Source organism: Sesamum indicum, linkage group LG11 (genome assembly GCF_000512975.1).
Source record: "Sesamum indicum cultivar Zhongzhi No. 13 linkage group LG11, S_indicum_v1.0, whole genome shotgun sequence".
Taxonomy (NCBI): Eukaryota; Viridiplantae; Streptophyta; class Magnoliopsida; order Lamiales; family Pedaliaceae; genus Sesamum; species Sesamum indicum.
Window position 1 is genome coordinate 1,200,420 of NC_026155.1, and position 21,607 is coordinate 1,222,026.

The 21,607-nt window shown below is 32.7% G+C and overlaps 2 protein-coding genes across 2 annotated transcripts; both read right to left on the bottom strand.

Moving 5' to 3' along the window:
- Positions 1,713–4,931, bottom strand: LOC105173256 (receptor-like protein 12). Its single transcript, XM_020697688.1, is given in 1 exon segment — positions 1,713–4,931. A coding segment is annotated over 1 exon segment (2,109 nt). The 5' UTR covers positions 4,071–4,931; the 3' UTR covers positions 1,713–1,961.
- On the bottom strand, positions 18,080–21,264 carry LOC105173257 (receptor-like protein 12). Its single transcript, XM_011094946.2, has one exon. It carries the CDS (start codon positions 21,223–21,225, stop codon positions 18,286–18,288), a length of 2,940 nt encoding a protein of 979 aa, XP_011093248.1. The 5' UTR covers positions 21,226–21,264; the 3' UTR covers positions 18,080–18,285.

Here is a 21,607-nt window from a genome sequence, read left to right on the forward strand (position 1 = left end):
CCTAGAATGAATGTCGAACATTAATTTTTCTACATACATATTACCTATTATTGTTCCAAGACAGTCATCTCTTACGTTATTGATTCTTATGTCGATTATAGATAAATGTATTTTTGAATCAATTTCTTCCTTAAGAGTTGTTTTTATTACTACTTTAATAGTTCCTATGTGGATCCATTTCATAGTAACAACTACTTCTTCTCTAAGCTTACTTAATTCTTCAAGAATTTTTTCTTTAGAAATTAGTTGCATTTCAATCACATTACCAGTAAGTTTCATAGATATAACAAACTCACCTGAACTTACTTTGTAAATTATGTGATGCTTCATTTGGTTCATACCTATGTGGTTCAAAACTTTCCCAATTCCTCCAATCCTAAATCCATTATATAGGCTGAGGTTGGAGTCTTGTCGCATGATTCTTTCCATAGTTTTGTTTGAAACTGTCACATGGCCTCGGCCGTTAACTTGGGATCAAAAAGACGTGTTTTATTTTATGGTTCCAAAAGCGACACTCACAATAATTGTGGTACCAAAAATAAAAATGATCTTTTTTTTAATAGGATAAAAAAGAACTATGCTCTCATATAAAGTTATATATATAAAAAAAAAAAAAAAAAAAAAAAACATAATAATGAGAGTCTCTTTCGGCTTGACTGAGTCAATATGCTGCGTGTACCAATAATTATTAAGTCAAGTCAATGTGCTGCGTGTACCAATAATTATTAAGTCAAGTATATGATTTAGAATTAATTTCACATTAAAAATCTTTTGTAATATGAAATTAATTATGTAAGCAATTTAAAAAACAAACCTGATAGTGAGAGGTCTTTTATGACTTGACATAGGTTGGAACCAATTAAGTCAAGTCAATATGTTTCATGTACCCATTTTCTTACCCTTTTAACACTCCATCTTGATTTAGATTTTAGAGATTTTGGACTATTGAATATTAGTAACAATAAATTAATTTGATTTCGTATTTTTCTTTTTCTTCTTTCACTTCTTTTTTCTTTTTTTAAGGTTAATTGGGTAAATTGCAACGTGCTCATCTAAAATTTGTTATAATTATGAATAAAATTGTTATTTAAAATATTACAAATACCCTCCAAAAATTAATGACCGCCCAACAAATACTCCCTACAATGCTAAAAAATATCGCCTCATAACAATCTATTTATAGGGACTATTTGTTAGATGATCGTTAATTTTATTAGGCATTTGTAATTTTTTAAACGACGGGGAGTTGATCACTTACTTTTTTGCATCTAGTTATTAAAATATTTTTTTTCTTGAAAAATACTTCATTATAATACTTTTATTATTTCATTTTAACTTAAACTGATAGCAAATTCAATCAAGAAATAGCTTTAAATTCTAGTCACTTTTTAATTTTTTTATGAACTAAGTGGATAGCATTTTTATAATTTTTTCATCTATCCCGTCCGATTTTTTTTACACACTTTGAATTTTTAAAAAAGTAAAAAAATACAACAAGGCAAAGTTAACAAGTTCATACAGATATTTATAAATTTTCAAACAACGATGTAATATTCGTAACTGTATCAAATGTTAGGAGAGTTGATTGTAATTTAGCCTTGATATTAAATGTATTATTTGTATGAGATTCTAACGTTTGTAATTGCAATTAGCCATCATTTAACAAGGAAGGAATAAATATCTTACAAATGTCTACATCCAATTTCCTATATGCACTCTTTTTGCAAGAAAAGAAACATTAGAGCCACAAATAATGATTTAGAGCATCAATAGAAACCACCCTTTTTTCAAAATAATGATTTATGGCATTTTGGTTGATTACTGCTAATCACTTACCTTGATTTTAACATAAAAATTCAGTAATCTAAGAAAATATACTCGGGAAAAATCTCCTTTTTTATTCATTGCATGAATATCATACATAGCATTTATGGCTATTTTCCTTACTCTGTTGTATAGTTTCAGCAATGGCGTCTTCTATTTGTTCTTCCTCTATGTCCTTTTCTCCTGTTTTTGGCGTTAAATATCTTTTGAAAAGCTTGCTCAGTCTGATCATTGAACTTGTGTCTGAAGCTTTGACTAAAGAAAAGCAGCCAGAGAATGCTTCCTAAGCCAACAACATACCCAAGTGCAACAGATACATAATCCCAATTGATGGCCTCGTCCTCTTGATGTGGATTAGGTGGTGGCACGTTGTCTTCTTCCCCTGCATGCCTGCAACTTATGTTGAGAGGGAAACCACATAGTCCTATGTTTCCTTGGAAGGAATCTGTTGAAAATGTTTGAAACTGAGGGCCACTTGGGATTGGCCCGATCAACTGATTGTGGGATAGATTCAAGACTGCAAGGAATGTGAGGCGTGTAAGCTCTTTTGGTATTTCCCCTGTTAGCTGGTTGGTTGAGAGGTCGACTGACTCAATATACGTCAACTTGCCCAGTGATTTTGGAATTGTTCCTATGAAAGTATTGTGGGATAAGTTGAGAATGTGAAGAGATCTAAGATCACCAATTGCATCTGGTATCTCCCCTTGGAAATTATTGCAAGAGAAATGAATGGCTGTAAAGATTGTCAAAATCTTCACCAACTCCAGTTCCACTCCTTTGACGATTACTTTCACTGTGCCCTGGTAGTATACCCCAGCATATGTAAATCGTGTGTTATAGTGAATGTAGTCACTTCCCAGGCGTCCATCCTTTTCTAGCATCATTCCCGAGAAGCTCTTTGTATATAGATAACCAGTGAAATTGTTAGACGCTATATCAATGATTTGGAGATCTGTCTAGCTTCTGCTACATCTCACTTGTCCATGGAATCTGTTGGAGCGCAAGACAAGGACACGCAAGCTAGATGGCAGCATGCATGGGAAACCATCATCGATGTTGTTGTTTCCGACATTCAAGATCTTTAACAATTTGCAATTGGCCAATGATACTGGGAGCCTCCCTTCTAAATAGTTCTGACTCATATCCAAAATTTCTAGACGACAATTGACAGAAAATGTATCCGGTATATGACCATTGATGTTGTTCCCCCCAAGTTTCAACACCGCAAGTTGCTCAATTGTTTCCACCAAACAAGGCGGTATGCTCCCGCTCAATTTATTGGAGGACAAGTCAAGAACTTCAAGTTGAGTAGCATTGCAAAAGGATGTCGGAATAGCTTCACTTAGGCTATTGTTTGCAAGAGACAAGTAACGAAGAATGGTAATGGAGTCTCCAATGTTAAGTGGAATGGACTTTTCAAACTTGTTATTGGAGTAATCTATATATTTAGCATATTGGGGAAGAGGGGGCAACTCCCCCTGGAGTAGGTTTGAGTGTAAGTCCAGATATCTAAGTGAACTAGGAAAGTGGTATGGCTTCTGCAGACTAACCAACAGATTCGAAGAAAGATCCAAATCGACAAGTGTTCCATTTCCAATTTCCCAAATCCAATTAGGTACTTCCCCAATTATCCGGTTGTTTGAGAGGTTCAATAACTCCAGACTGTGTTGGTTTGTAAGATCAGGAAAATTATGTAGGTTGCAAGAAGCTAGGGATAATGAGAATAGCTGGGGAAACCTCGACAAATTTGTATTAGTGATGCTTGTGTCAATAGATAAATTGTTGTAAGAAAGGTCAAGGTATGTAAGATTGTGTAGCCTTTGCAACTTTTCTAGTTGAATTGTGCCATTGAATAAGTTGTCAAAAAGGTAAAGAATTTCAAGCCTTTCTAGTGTGAAGAATGACTTGGGAATTTGCCCTTCCAGTTTATTAATGCTTAAATCTAGCTCAACTATGTGAGGAAAATGTAAAGTTGAAAATTCATAGACTCGACCACTTAACTGGTTGTTGAAAAGTCTAAGTATTTGTAGTGAAGGAAGGTCAAAGAGAGATTTGGGGATGCTCCCACTAAGTGAATTACCACTAAGGTCTACTAGTTGAAGGTTCTTGGACATGTAAAATGATGGGATTGAACCGGTGAAGAAGTTCGAGGATAAGTCCACATAAATTAGCCCAGTTAGGGTAGAAATCGTGGATGGAATAGGTCCAGTGAAGCTGCAGTTGCGCATATCTATCTCGGATAACATGCTAAGATTACCATAGAATTTGGTAATGGGCCTGAGAAGTTAGTAGATAGAAGCAACATAGTCCTAAGAGATGCATTTCGATGAAATTGTGGTATGGAGCCAGTGAGTAACTCATTTTCGGATAAATCAAGATTCTCTAGGGTAGGTAATTGGAAGATCATATTAGGGAATGAGCCTCTTAAATCACATCCACTGAGAGACAAGGTAGTCAGATGTGAGAAGTTAGCAAAGAAATTAAGAACTGCTGACGACATCTGCACGCCATCGAGATAAAGCTCTCTTAGCCCGGTTAGATTCTGAAGAAGCATCTTCAAATTCGGATTCTCAATTTCTAGACCGTTATATGAGAGATCGAGAGTGACCAATCTCCTCATTAGTGAAACTTCAATTGGAACCTGACCACCAAAACTAGCACCTGATAAACTCAAATGCGTCAAATGTTTAAGGTTGAGAATTCCACCTGGAATCTGACCTCTAAAGTCATTCGCAGCCAAGTTTAGCTTCTCCAGGTACCGAAAGCCGGAAAGAGTTGACATATTATGAATCCCACCTGAAATTCCCTCCCGATCGAGCTGCAAACTGATCACATGCCCCACACCATCACATTCCACACCGTCCCAGTTGCAACAATCTTGAATCCGATTCCAGAGCACCAGTTTTAGTGATCAAGTGCTATCGAATATAAGATCATTCCTCAGTTGAAGCAACAAATTTCTCTGATCCTGCAGGCATTGGCTATAAGCATTTTGAATAAAACAATTAGTTATGCAAAATATTGAAAGTATGCAGATGAAGCAGAAGAAACACTGAGAATACAAAGAAATTCCCATAGTGAAGGAAGGCTACACCAATATGAGTCAGTGGCAGGTGGCTCCAAATTAAATTCCATTTTTCTTACACGCCGACGACTTTGAAAGTCTTTGTATGGCATTACCATTGATTACTGCTAATCACATACCTTGACTGAACTTGGGACCAATAATTAAGTCAAGTCAATATTCTTCATCTACCCATTTTCTTAACCTTTTACCACTCCACTTTGAAAATATCACACTTAAATTTGATAATCAAATGTAGAAATAATAATCATAATTAAACAAATCAATGTAAAAATTTAAATTAATTAATATTTTATCATGGTTTCTAACTATAGTTAAAAACTATCACGATTTTAATTTAGTTATTTTGGCCGCACTTTTTATTTTTACTATAAGAATTTTTTTAGTTATTTAGTTATCCAACTTTGGCCACAAGCTAGTGATGGGAAGATTTATGTTAATATATACAAGAAATAGATCTAAAATTATAATGATTTTTATGTGAAATAACTTTTACGAAATTAAATTATTATTTGATCTAAAATATATTAATATTTGAGCACAAACTATAAAAAATAAATTTTATTTTTTGAATAAAAGTATTAGATAATTTTTATTAAATAATAAATTAAGTCTTAAGTTATAATTATTTACATTCGTGATACATTGTAGAAAGTATTAATTTTGTTTTAAATAGAATTTTTATTATAAATTGTCTAAAAGTATTTTAATAAATTTTGACCATAAAATAAAGAAATAAATTTTAATTTTATTTCTAGAATTTAACTCGAATGTAAGTAATTTTAATTTAAACATTAATTTATTATTTAATTAAAAAATTATCTAATATTTTTACACAAAAAATAAATTTTTACTTTTTATAGTTTGTGCTCAAATATTAATATATATATTTAGACTAAATGATAATTTAATTTTAAAAATAATGAAATAGGTCCTAAAAATTATCTGAAATAAAAATAATTATAATTTTATAACTATTTATTATATATATTAAAATAAAATTTTATTAATATTTTTAATTTTGTAAAAAATAAAAAAAAAATCTTGTAGTTTGTGATGAAAATCGGTCAAAATATTTTTTTCCTTTTAATGGTACAAAAAAATACATTTTGGTGTTTGTACCATTAAATAGTATTTCTGAAGTCAAAATCAGTCTCACATGAGCTAATAGGAGTTAACGGCTGTTAATGGCTACGTGTGGATACATGGCCTCGGTCGTTAACTTGGATCAAAAAGGCGTGTTTTGTATCTTATGGTATCAAAAGCGACACTCTCAATAATTGTGGTATTAAAAATGAGAATAATCTTTTTTTAATATGATAAAAAAAAATTATGCCCTCATATAAAGTTGCATATCTAAAAAACACAATAAACATAATAATGAGAGTCTCTTTCGGCTTGACTGAGCTTGGAACCAGTAATTAAGTCAAGTCAATATGCTTCATGTACCCATTTTCTTAACGTTTTTGCACTCCATTTTGATTTAGAGATTTCGGACTATTGAATATCAGTCACGCACAATTGACAGGTACTTATTTATTAATATATAGGATCAATAATTTATTTTTTATGAGAAAATTATAATAGGCAATGCGAAAGAATTAAAAAAATATAAATATTTGAAAGTATTCATACTTTTACAATATAAAAGTTATGTAACAAACTAGATATACAAATAGATAGATCTTAAATATTTGAATTAATATTTTGCATCTAGTTATTAAAGAGTCTCTTTCGGCTTGACTGAGCTTGGAACCAGTAATTAAGTCAAGTCAATATGCTTCATGTACCCATTTTCTTAACGTTTTTGCACTCCATTTTGATTTAGAGATTTCGGACTATTGAATATCAGTCACGCACAATTGACAGGTACTTATTTATTAATATATAGGATCAATAATTTATTTTTTATGAGAAAATTATAATAGGCAATGCGAAAGAATTAAAAAAATATAAATATTTTAAATTATTCATACTTTTACAATATAAAAGTTATGTAACAAACTAGATATACAAATAGATAGATCTTAAATATTTGAATTAATATTTTGCATCTAGTTATTAAATACTTTTGTGTTGTTTCATGAGTTGGATCACGAGGTTTTCGAATGATTGTCTCGATCACCCATTCGCATGAGAGGTGTTGCCCCTGATATCCCGCAGTCCGCGGGACAACCTTGCACGTCACACGGAGCCTCTCGGCAGTCTCGACGCCCATTGGGAGTTTCAATTATAAAACATTGGGAGTTTCGATTATATTTAAAAAGACTCTAAAAAAATATTTACTTCAATAAAAATTGTATCGGTTTTCTACACCATCTTGATTTTAGATGTCTTGTACTGTTGAAATCCAATTTCTTCTTAAATACTATTAGAGGTACTATTTTTAGCTTCTGCCTTAAAAAAATTACTTTTGAAATGTTTGAAATGCCAATTTCTATTTCTGAAACGGCAATAAAAAAAAAAGGGCTTTGTTGTAAATAAATTCAACTTTACTTTCTACTACTTTATCCTTAGTATAATAATTTTAGTTCAATTTTACTGCTTTAAATTTATTTTTAAAATTATATATTTAAAGTTGATATTGGAGTTCTTAAATAATTTGAATAATTTAAAAATAATTAAATTTACACTTTACATATTAAATATTTTAAATTTTTTATATTTTATTTGCTTTCTTATCTAATTTTATTATTTCATTCAGGTACTATTATTTGATTAATTGATAAGATGAATTTTTTTTGGAATGATGCAAGTTTTATTAGTTATTGTATATGAATAAAGTATTAATATTGTTTAGTGGGAGCATTATTAAATTAAACACATTTTGTAGGATAACACTTTCATTTGGTGTTTTCGCCTTATAATTTTTAGGATAACACTTTCATTTTACATCCTTTTAATTTTCGGGTTATTATTTACCCTTCTCATATGGCCTTTTAAAATTTGGCTATTATTTTTATTAGCTCATTTTTATCCTTTAACCTTTTAGAATTATATTTTGATTTTATATTTTTTTATTTTTACAATTTAAGCCCCCCTTTTTTTTTGGAGTTCACCTTTTTGCTGGTGGTGGTGACCTCTGGCTAAAAAAGGTCTAAAGTTGTGAAAATTTAAAAGATGTTTGACCAAAATATCAATCTAAAAAGTTAAAGAACGAAAATGCCAAATGACCTATTTATGGACCAAGAATGCATTTAAGCCTATTAACTGAAAAAAAAGGTGGAATTTGGCCCGATCTAACCAACCATTCCAAAGCCCGTTCAATCTTGGAACGAGGTTTGGAACACATCAGGAACGGACATTGAAACATGACGTCAGGTTGGGTTATAAATTTGGAATGGTCGAACCGTTCCAAGTTGAGTTTCAAAGTAACAGTTACTAAATCCATTCCGCATTCCGTGCCAAAATAGTAACGAAAAATCGTTGTAACTCAATTTGGAACACTATATTAGATTTAAGAACGTTCACAACCAAACTGTTCCTATATATGTTGCAATATATGTCCCAGAAGTGATAGTTTGAAAATGTATTCCAAAATGAGGTACAATTTGGAACAATTTTTGTACATTCTTAATAAAATATGCCAAAACCCGTTCCAAAATATTAGTTTTATTTAAGAAACAATGTGTTTCTAAAACTTTTTTAAATGCTGGTACAAATTGGAACGATTCTTTTAAATTATTTTCTGGGTGTTACTGAGTTCGTTCCATCTGATCATCAATGGCTATATTTCAACGGTCTAACTTACCATTCCAAAAATCGTCCCAATTACTGTCCAAAAAATATGAATTAACGGCTACTTTGTAATGGCTAGATATGTGTTCTTATCGCCGTTCCAAAGAGCGTTGCAATTTTTTTTATATAAATGTGTTCCTCCGTTTAATCTCACTATCTTCTTCCATTCTCCTTATTTTCTCTCTATTTTCTTAATTTCTCTCAAATTTTTTTTATATTCTCACTGTTCTACTAATATTTTTGTACTCTTTTTCGTGAAGTCTGTTTGTAATTTTTTTTTTATATTTGGAGTTATTTTGATCAGGTAACAACTTTAACCCTTTATTTGTCAATTGAGTATATATTTATTGTAATTTGTCATAATTAATTAAATTTAATATTATATAATATGTGTGTGTGTGCAGGACTAATTATCATGTTAAAACAGTTGAGGAGATGGATGTACGAGAAGAACCTTCCGAATAGGGAGGGTTTTACTTTGGAATTTCAGGATGGTGTTGCTACATTTATAAAATGGGCGAACACTCAATATCAATATATGGACGATGAGAAAATTAAGTGTCCTTTTTGGAAGTGCAAAAATAAAATTTTCAAAACCAAGAACGAGGTAATTTCGACTTGTTTATGAAAGATTTTATGCCGAAATATTATAATTGGACTGCTCATGACGAGGGGAGGGTGTAGGAATATTTTGAGGCCGTCCCGGCGGCCTCATTGCGTGAGGAGCAAACTCCCGTTTCTCATGTTATGCAGGGGACGAGTACGCCTTGGGGTGATGCGGTACAAATGGATTAGGTGCAGAGGATGATTTTTTATACTGCTGGGCCGGCTGTCTGGCCTTCTAATTATAACCATGATGGTGTGCCTGATGATGGTATGAGGTTGTGTCTTACTGATGCAGGGCCTAGTTCATATTACGGCGGTGGCCCCTAAGATTATATATATGGGCTAGCAGATCGATTTCACAATGTAGTACATGCTACCGAGCAGTCCTTGTGGAATGGTTGCAGCCAATTTTGATTGAGGACTATAGTTGAGTTGGTGAATATCAAAGCCGAGGGTCATATTTCATAACATATATATGATTGAATATCGCAGTGGGCGGATCATATATTGCCGCGCGACCACACCCTGCCCCAGGATTATTATAGTACAAGAAAATTGATAAGAAACTTGGGCTTACTTGTTGAGAAGATTGATGCATGTAAGAATGGTTGTATGTTGTACTGGAAGGATGATATTGATTTGGACTACAACAAATTTTGTAGGTACAAACCGACTAGAGAAAAAAATAATAACATATCGTAAAAGTTCAAAATAATAATGATGTGAGTTACTATACACATATCTACTTGTGTATTAAATATATATATTAAACAACTAAACGTCAATAAAATTGTTGAAGATGCATGTTAGTTTAATTAAATACAAATTCAATGAAAACTGCGATAGACAACAAATAAAAATAAAAATCAAAGCTCTACGTCAAAATTAAAATAAAAAATTCAATGTATGTGTTAGTATTATATTATATAATAGAGATGGAGACTAAAACTTATAAATTAGAATGATAAGATTACATCACAAAGAAAATTTATAACAACAAATTATCTAAAAATAAAACTTTTATGAATGAACACACCAAAATAAAAAGAAAGTGACATAGGTATTATTAAAAGGCAAAATAAATGAAAACTATAAATGTAAACAAAATTAAACGAGGTTTTATTTTATTTTATTCTATTTTTTAAAAAATTAAGTGGATTATGATTCACTGGTTCAACCGTTGGGTCAATTATAGTCGAACCAGTGATGTCATATTTATATCATAAATAATTATTAATATTTAAAAAATAAAAAATAAAAATAATATTAATATTTTCAAACAACCTATCTTTTATAAAAAATCGTTGTTTTTCTTTGACATTAATAGTCCAATAGTATTTAGAATATAATAAAATTAAATTAAAAACAAGCCTACAAAGCTCAAATATAAGAAATATTATTATGTATTTCCAAATTTAACAAAAAATCAGACACACTAAATTATCAGAGATAATTTAACAGGAATAGCAAAACTTAACTGAGAAGAGAAATCGAGATTTTATATTTAAAAATAACATAAAATAGTTAAACTTAATAAGGCACTTAAAAGAAAGAATACACATTTTAGAAGAGAAATCAAAGATTTATCATGTATTTACGCTTGATTGGTTCAATCACCCAGTACCGGATCGTACGGTTCATTGGTTGAACCACAATGGTCAAACAATTTTCATGAAAAACATGGTTTTTTGGCTCCTCCCATTTTCTAGTTCTTGCCAAAAAGAAGGTTTAGTGCTTTCTGAGAAGAAAGCTACTATTTTTTTCAATAAAATTTAATTCTTAGGAGTTCTTATTGACGACACAGGAATTGAGTTACATGATCATATTATGGAAAAAATTCGCAATTGAGTTGTTAATTTTGCAGGCATCTTCATAAAGGATCTTGAAAGATATAGGAAGGATTTTTGACCACTTGAAGGAAATAGAAAGTTCAAAGTGGAAATGGAAAGAAATCTCCACGAAAAGGGTTCGTGAGTTGAAATAGATTTGCACCTGTGAAAGCTTGCTATACCATAAGACCAGGACGAATTGGTGGTCTACTCAGACGCCAATGACTATAACTGGGCAGAGGTTCTCATGAAAAAGACAACTACAGGAGAATAACCTTATAGATATATAGGAGGGTTGATCTCAAAATAACAAGCCAAAGTCTGGCACATTAATGAGAATGAATTCTTTGCGGTTTGTAAGACTTTTAAGAAATAACCTTTATTTTACTAGCCCAAGAATTCATTTTAAAAGTTGATAATACAAATGTTAAGATTTTCTTAAAAATTAAATTAGAATCTAAAATAGATAAAGCTCGTATTATCAGATGACAAGCTAAATGTCAATATAATTATTATAATATTGTTGTTATAGAATCTCATGAGAATGTTCTTGCAGATTTCCTAACAAGAGATGGAGGCATCTGAAGTAAACTCCGTCTGTTGAGACTCAGGCACCTCCGGAAAAACCTCGAGGAGCTTGAGAAGAAGTTCTGACAGACAGCGGTAAATGCCCAAGTTGCAGGACAAATTTAAAGAGCTTATCTAGACATTGTCCAGGTCGTCATGAGAAGTTCCTTATTAGCATGCACTTAGCTATGGAATGACTACGAGAACTAAATCAGAAGACATCACCCTCAAGGATGACTTATGAGTCGAGGGAGCATGACCCTAAATATGCCCTTAGTGTGTAGAGCTCTAAACCTGTAACATAGGATTCAAATATCGATTACACAAAGCCATCATCAGACTCTGGTGAAACGTCAATAATTGAGTCATAGGAAGTGCAAATTTATGATGTTTCAAGTCAACCCAACAACTCTGGTATTAAAGAGGGAGAGATTAGTCTTAGGCCGATGACAAACACTTATAAGGTTAATATTAATGAATTGATATCTTCTTTTGCTTGGCAGGATTATCAGCATGTAGGAAAAATTAATTTCTCGCAAGGGAATAAATCTTGGCAAGACCATCATCGAAACATTCGAAAACTATAATAGGGTCTATATGTTAGAGAGGTCCAAGCTAGATCACGTCAAAAACTGGTATGGTTTTGGAGGTCTAGCTTCAGTTCATACTATATCACCCTGTTTATTAGGAAATTTCAAAACTTCAAGAGTGGAATAACCCCCACTCAAAGAGAGGAGAGACTCCAGAAATAAAATCCATATTAGTAGCTCCAAAGACTGCAGAAAAAGGTATCATCTAGCATTTCATTTTATGAAGTTGCAGAGGCGGGACATGGTAGCTCTCAGCCAAAGAAAAGTTGCCTCTGGAGAAGCTCCACTGATGTCCGCCATAAGTGAAGATGACATTTCCACCAGCAGAGCTCAGGGATTATGGATCTGTCTCACCGAGATGGACAAAGTCAAGTATCTGTTTAAAATATTTTCAAATAAATTAAATGAATCATTCCTATTAAATTCCATGACAGGAAAAAGCCCCAAATTTGCTGAGAGCTGCAGGTTGGGCAATGGGAAAATAAGTTGCCAGCATTTGGGTCTACAAAGATTAAAACATGCAACATGCTGCATGTTGGGTAATAACATAACCATGTCTGCCCTTGCCGTGAAAAATAAGAAAAACCCCCGTTTGGGGCTAAAATTCGGGTTACCCAACAGAAACATGAGTCGAAATTGGACAAAGGTAAAAGAAAAAATATTTACGAGACAAAGTAAAATCCAAAAGATGTAAAAATTCAAGAGTGGGACTGTTGGCAGAAGATAACAAAGGCCAACAATTAGAAAATTGGAAATCCAGCTAGCAACCAAGTGGTCGACAAGCTATCACGGCCAACAGCTGGAAAGGATAAGAAGATGACAAACGCAATGACATCATTTAGAAAAGACGAGAAGATGACAAACACAGTGACTTCATCAAAAATCAAGTTTGAAGCCCGTGTTTGGAGTCTGCGGACGACAATAAATAAAGGAGTAATTAAGCAGATGGTGATCATCAGAAAACTTCTCCAACTCTTTAAAATATAATATTTCGAGTTCAAAGTCTTTGTATTTATAAATTTCTTAGTTTATGGGTAAGTCAAGACCTCTATCATATAAGAGGCTAAATAGTTGTCTTCTCCAACGCAGGATGTTATATCTATGTAATATTTCATATATTATTCAATAAAAGTGACACTTCTGTTCAACTTGTTTTTCAAAATTCTATTAAGTCCTTATATTGGAGTGCCTTTTACACCCTAAGGTAGGAAACAAAATAGGGTCGTGTTGTTTATTGTTGAAGGAGCCAAGTGCCTACGAACCATCTGCACAGATAGTGTGGTTGGAGGAAATTCATAAAATCGAAGACTTGAAATACCCGAAAACAAGGTGGTCAGAACAACATATGAATTTATGAGGGATTAATTTATTTCGAAAGCATGTTACTATTTTGTCCTAAAAAAACACTTCATTAGTAAAAAGAGTTGGTGGTGCTTAAAAGCAACTCAATTTTCTTTTTGAAACTAATGTAAGAACTTTTGAAAAACCCATACTAGGCTAAAATGCATAAGAACTCTCATTTGTTTTAAAAACTCAGATAAAACTCCTTTTTGTCTTAAAAATAGGCTAAAAATTCCACTGTGTTTCTTAAACGTAGCTCAATTGCCTTTCTCTGTTAAATTTAACTAATGGCGCTAATTTTTTTTATAAAATGACCATTATAGCCTTACTTAATATATATTATTTCTTCTTTTAATGATCATTGGATCTTCTTTGATAAAAAAATGATTATTAGATATGATCAATTAATCTCAACTGTTAGATTTAAAAAAAATGAAAGGTCCAGATTCAACAAATTGTATAACTTATATTACATATAAATAATTTAAAATTAATATATATATATATATATAAACTGACTACCCCACCCCACCCCACCCCAACGGGCAGTGCAAATCTTCACATTGTCTTCGAAAATGTATATTATTATTATTATTATTATATATATATAAACTGACTACCCCACCCCACCCCACCCGCTTGAGCAGTCGTAGCTTGAGCCCAGTCTCTTCGGTTGACGAAAACTAAAATTGAAAGTATGAAAAAGTTATCCTGAAGAGAGGACTCGAATGGTACCACTGATGGTCGGAAACTGGCTGGGAAAGGAGGCGAAAAATGCATTTTAGCATTAATTTTAATTAACTTAATTATTAATTATAGTTAGTCTTATTTTTTTAATTAACTTAATTATTAGATATTTAATTATAATTTTGTTTGATATTTAATACAATTATGTCTAAGAATAAAATACTGGGGATAAAATGTATTTTAGCCTATTTTCTATCATCACAATGAGTGAAACACTTAAAACATTTCATTTATAAATTCCACAGGAAAAACCTCATAATTCCACCTTGATACAGAAATCTTGGACTGTTTAATATCTGTTGTGATAGCACAATTAATGATAAGCAGCAATTTGATTTCAAAATTTCCTCTTATTTTCACCTTTATTGATTCTTTTTTTAAAGTTGAGATATAAAATTTTGTATGAACACGAATATATAAAATCACGATAAATTATGCATAGAAGGATATCAAAAATATGATATTTATTTAGATTAGAAAATAGTATAATAATAATAAAATTTGTATGGGAAAAAATTACTTCATGAAATATATGGTAAAATTATACTTTTAATTTTGACAGATCAAGTTTTTGTCCTTTTTCTTTTTGAATTAATTATGAGTAAAACAAACTAACGCTGCGTATGGCTTCTGGACCACTAAAAATTTATTAATATCTTCTTGGAATAAAACAAGAGATATTAATAAATGTGGAAGGATAAATGTATAAGTATCATAAGAATATTAATACCTTTAATTAAATTGAAGAGAAAAATACCTCAGGCCTGCATCAGAAAATATTCAAAGATGTTTAATATGATTTTTCATATTCTTAGATGCAATCAATATGGCGTCAATGTAGACAATATGAATTCAAAATAATCTTTAACAAGATTATCCATTTTTCTTTGGAATATCATGGGTGCATTTGCTAAATCTATTGTAAGCACATTCCAGATTTTGTCCCTGTGGTGTGGAGAATGTAGTTAATTTCCTTGATTCACTCTCCATCTTAATCTGATAAAAGCCAAATTTGCAGTCGAATTTAAAAAATACTTTTGCTCCTTTAATGCAATCAATTAGGTGTTCTCTACTAGGAATGTAATAACCATCAAACTCTAATATTTTATTAATACATTAATAGTTAATTACCAACTTGGGTTTACCTCTCTTTATCTCACGATGGTTCCTAACCAGAAATTCAGGGCTACTGTAGGTAGAGATTCCAAGCTTGATGAGTTCAAGACTTATATGCTTTTTGATGATCATCTATATGTCCTTCTTATCCTCCATGTTCATTTGGATAGGTTTGTATCGGGCGTACTCCTTGTATAAGCTATCGCTATCGATGAGTCCCTGTTGCATGAAAGACAAAAGAACCTTACTAAATTTCCTCTTATCCTGTATTTTTGGATGAGTTAATCTGGCATCGAAATCACCACGTTTGCTGAGAAAATGTATAGGCATTATCCTATTAAATGCCTTTTTTCTTTGCAACACCTGCATCTCACTACTACAGTTAGTAGTGAAAATTAATAGATTCGTTCGATTGTCCTGGATATATCTAGCAAATGTTTGAATGAAATTGTTATCTAGCAAAATATCGACATTTGTATCATGAAATTAAATGGGAGGTATTTTTACCCTAAACCCAGATGATCCAAATCATGATCTCGTATTCCCTTATTGAGTATTAGGATTTTTTGTGAAAAATTATTTCCTGCAATAACGGGTATGGTCTCCTTTGCTTCTTTAGGGAAAACTCTAGGTTTTGCAGTGCAAATCCCTTATCCTGAATCAATATTAGTTGTAAAATACTCTGTCTTATATTGATCATACAACATACCAACAGATAGGTATATAGAGAAAGAGATTGTCACTCAATCCTTATGGTAACACCATCAAGATTAAAATCATGTTGTTACCTTTTCTTCCCCATGGTTTATGATTTTCGAGAAAACTTAACCCCAAAGTCATACTCTCATTTTCTCATCCTACAACACCTGCAACAAGAACTTCATGGCCTGCTATTTCTAACATACCTTCATATCTACCCACACCAGGTTACTGCAAATGATATATGTCATCACAAGGGGAAAAGCTTTCTTTCATAGTGATGTCAAATATAACTTGTATTTCTTTCCATCCTTCGCGGCATCTAAGTTTTACGTTATCCACCCTAATCACTTGAGGAGCTAAAACTTTTAATAATTCTCTCTTTTCCTTTGTAGCCTATGATCTTATCTTTCAAAAAGTTTATTCTACTACTAAACTTAATCGTTGAGCTATGTGTTCGATCTAAAACTGGGTGATCTTTTATAACAATGTCGACACCACCTTTCTAGGTATCCTAATCGGATCTGGTGTCATAACCTTAATAATTTTTTTAAAAATTCTAGGAATTTCAATATACTCTTTTTTAAGAAACAAATCTGAATTATGTGTATCAGAAATGGCATAAGCTAATCTATAAGTTGTAGAGTATAGTCTATTACCTTCTCTCAGTAGATCTTTCCTTTTAAAATCTTAATGAAGGATTAAGACTCTATTGAAATCTTGGTCTGCTAGCTTGTATGCAAACCTAGAATGAATGTCGAACATCAATTTTTCTACATACATATTACCTATCATTGTTCCAAGACAGTCATCTCTTATGTTATTGATTCTTCTGTCGATTATAGATAAACATATTTCTGAATCAATTTCTTCCTTAAGAGTTGTTTTTATTACTACTTTAATAGTTCCTATGTGGATCCATTTCATAGTAACAGCTACTTCTTCTCTAAGCTTACTTAATTCTTCAAAAAAAATTTCTTTAGGAATTAGTTGCATTTCAATCACATTACCAATAAGTTCCATAGATATAACAAACTCACATGAACTTACTTTGTTGATTATGTGATGCTTCCTTTGGTTCATACCTATGGTTCAGAACTTTCCCAATTCCTCAAATCCTAAATTCATTATATAGGCTGAGGTTGGAATTTTGTCGCATGATTTTTTTTTAATGGGATAAAAAAGAGCTATGCTCTCATATAAAGTTATATATCTAAACCAAAAAAAAAAAAAAACATAATAATGAGAGTCTCTTTCGGCTTGACTGAGTCAATATGCTGCGTGTACCAATAATTATTAAGTCAAGTATATGATTTAGAATTAATTTCACATTAAAAATCTTTTGTAATATGAAATTAATTATGAAAGCAATTTAAAAAACAAACCTGATAGTGAGAGGTCTTTTATGACTTGACATAGGGCATTTATAATTTTTTCAACGATGGGAAGTTGATCACTTACTTTTTTGCATCTAGTTATTAAAATATTTTTTTTTCTTGAAAAATACTTGATTACTTTTATTATTTCATTTTAACTTAAACTGATAGCAAATTCAATCAAGAAATAGCTTTAAATTCTAGTCACTTTTTAATTCTTTTATGAACTAAGTGGATAGTATTTTTATAATTTTTTCATCTATTCCGTCCGATTTTTTTTACACACTTTGAATTTTAAAAAAAATAAAAAATACAACAAGGCAAAGTGAACAAGTTCATACAGATATTTATAAATTTTCAAATAACGATGTAATATTCGTAACTGTACCAAATGTTAGGAGAGTTGATTGTAATTTACCCTTGATATTAAATGTATTATTTGTTGTAATTGCAATTAGCCATCATTTTACAAGGAAGGAATAAATATCTTACAAATGTCTATATCCAATTTCGTATATGCAGTCTTTTTGCAAGAAAAGAAACATTAGAGCCACAAATAATGATTTAGAGCATTAATAGAAACCACCCTTTTTTCAAAATAATGATTTATGGCATTTTGGTTGATTACTGCTAATCACTTACCTTGATTTTAACATAAAAATTCAGTAATCTAGGAAAATATACTCAGGAACAATCTCGTTTTTTATTCATTGCATGAATATCATACATAGCATTTACGGCTATTTTCCTTACTCTGTTGTATAGTTTCAGCAATGGCGTCTTCTATTTGTTCTTCCTCTGTGTCCTTTTCTCCTGTTTTTGGCGTTATATATCTTTTGAAAAGCTTGCTCAGTCTGATCATTGAACTTGTGTCTGAAGCTTTGACTAAAGAAAAGCAGCCAGAGAATGCTTCCTAAGCCAACAACATACCCAAGTGCAACAGATACATAATCCCAATTGATGGCCTCGTCCTCTTGATGTGGATCAGGTGGTGACACGTTGTCTTCTTCCCCTACATGCCTGCAACTTATGTTGAGAGGGAAACCACATAGCCCTATGTTTCCTTGGAAGGAATCTGTTGAAAATGTTTGAAACTGAGGGCCACTTGGGATTGGCCCGATCAACTGATTGTGGGATAGATTCAAGACTGCAAGGAATGTGAGGCGTGTAAGCTCTCTTGGTATTTCCCCTGTTAGCTGGTTGGTTGAGAGGTCGACTGACTCAATATACGTCAACTTACTGAGTGATTTTGGAATTGTTCCTACGAAAGTATTGTGGGATAAGTTGAGAATGTGAAGAGATCTAAGATCACCGATTCCATCTGGTATCTCCCCTTCGAAATTATTGCAAGAGAAATCAATGGCTGTAAAGATTGTGAAAATCTTCACCAACTCCAGTTCCACTCCTTTGACGATTACTTTCACTGTGCCTTGGTAGTATCCCTCAACATATGCCAATTGTCTGTTATAGTGAATGTAGTCACTTCCCAGGCGTCCATCCTTTTCTAGCATCATTCCCGAAAAGATCTTTGTGTACAGATAACCAGTGAAATTGTTAGAAGCTATATCAATGATTTGGAGATTTGTCCACCTTCTGCTACATCTCACTTGTCCATGGAATTTGTTGGAGCGCAAGACGAGGACACGCAAGCTAGATGGCAGCATGCATGGGAAACCATCATCGATGTTGTTGTTTCCGACATCCAAGATCTGTAATAATTTGCAATTGGCCAGGGACACTGGGAGCCTCCCTTCTAAATAGTTCTGACTCATATCCAAAATTTCTAGATTACAATTGACAGAAAATGTATTCGGTATATGGCCACTGATGTTGTTCCCCCCAAGTTTCAACACCGCAAGTTGCTCAACTTTTTCCACCAAACAAGGCGGTATGCTCCCGCTCAATTTATTGGAGGACAAGTCAAGAACTTCAAGTTCAGTAGCATTGCAAAATGATGTCGGAATAGCTTCACTTAGGCTATTGTTTGCAAGAGACAAGTAACGGAGATTGGTAATGGAGTCTCCAATGTTAAGTGGAATGGACTTTTCAAATTTGTTATTGGAGTAATCTATATAGTTAGCATGTTGGGGTATAGGGGGCAACTCACCCTGGAGTAGGTTTGAGTGTAAGACCAGATGTATAAGTGAACTAGGAAAGTGGTATGGCTTCTGAAGACTAACCAACATATTCGAAGAAAGATCCAAAAATACAAGTGTCCCATTTCCAATTTCCCAGATCCAATTTGGTACTTCCCCAATTATACGATTGTTTGAGAGGTCCAACAACCCCAGACTATGTTGGTTTGTAAGATCAGGAAAATTATGTAGGTTGCAAGAAGCTAGGGATAACGAGAATAGCTGGGGAAACATTGACAAATTTGTATTAGTGATGCTTGTGTCAATAGATAAATTGTTGTACGAAAGGTCTAGCTCCACAAGATTATGTAGCCTTTGCAACTTTCCTAATTGAACTGTGCCATTGAAGAAGTTGTAAGAAAGTTTAAGAGTTTCAAGCCTTTCTAGTGTGAAAAATGACTTGGGAATTTGCCCTTCCAGTTTATTACGGCTTAAATCTAGCGCAACTATGTGAGGAAAATGTAAAGTTGAAAATTCATAGACTCGACCACTTAACTGGTTGTTGGAAAGTCTAAGTATTTGTAGTGAAGGAAGACCAAAGAGAGACTTGGGGATGCTCCCACTAAGTGAATTATCACTAAGGTCTACTAGTTGAAGGTTCTTGGACATGTAAAATGATGGGATTGAACCGGTGAAGAAGTTCCAGGATAAGTCCACATAAATTAGCCCAGTTAGGGTAGAAATCGTGGATGGAATAGGTCCAGTGAAGCTGCAGTTGCGCATATCTATCACGGATAACATGCTAAGATTACCAATAGAATTTGGTAATGGGCCTGAGAAGTTAGTAAATAGAAGAAACATAGTCCTAAGAGATGCATTTCGATGAAATTGTGGTATGGAGCCAGTGAGTAACTGATTGAAGGATAAATCAAGATTCTCTAGGGTAGGTAATTGGAAGATAATATTAGGGAATGAACCTCTTAAATCACATCCACTGAGAGACAAGGTAGTCAGATGTGAGAAGTTAGCGAAGAAATTAAGAACTGCTGACGACATCTGCACGCTATCGAGATAAAGCCCTCTTAGCCTGGTTAGATTCTGAAGAAGCATCTTCAAATTCGGATTCTCAATTTCTAGACCGTTATATGAGAGATCGAGAGTGACCAATCTCCTCATTAGTGAAACTTCAATTGGAACCTGTCCACCAAAACCAGCACCTGATAAACTCAAATGCGTCAAATGTTTAAGGTTGAGAATTCCACCTGGAATCTGACCTCTAAAGTAATTCTCAGCCAAGTTTAGCTTCTCTAGGTACCCAAGGGCAGAAAGACTTGAAGTATTATGAATCCCTCCCGAAATTCCCTCCCCATCGAGCTTCAAACTGATCACACGCCCGGCACCATCACATTCCACACCGTCCCAGTTGCAACAATCTTGAGTCTGATTCCAAAGCACCAGTTTTCGTGATCGAGTGCTATTGAATATAAGATCATTCCTCAGTTGAAGCAACAAACTTCTCTGATCCTGCAGGCATTGGCTGTAAGCATTTTGAAGAAAATAATTAGTTATGCAAAATATTGAAAGTATGCAGATGAAGCAGAAGAAACATTGAGAATACAAAGAAATTCCCATAGTGAAGGAGGCTGCACCAATATGAGTCAGTGGCAGGTGACTTTAAATTAACTTCCATTTTTCTTACACGCCGACGACTTTCAAAGTCTTTGTATGGCATTCTTTCATGCTAATCACATACCTTGACTGAACTTGGGACCAATAATTAAGTCAAGTCAATATTCTTCATCTACCCATTTTCTTAACCTTTTTACACTCCATTTTGATTTAGAGATTTCGGACCATTGAATATCAGTCATCACGCACAATTGAAAGGTACTTATTTATTAATATATAGGATTCAATAATTTATATTTTATGAGAAAATTATAATAGGCTATACGAAAGAATTAAAAAAATATAAGTATTTTAAAGTATTCATACTTTTACAATATAAAAATTA

Bases quoted from the DNA above. Each gene is read 5' to 3' on its own strand.
- LOC105173257 (XM_011094946.2), bottom strand. From the start codon at position 21,225: ATGGGAATTTCTTTGTATTCTCAATGTTTCTTCTGCTTCATCTGCATA.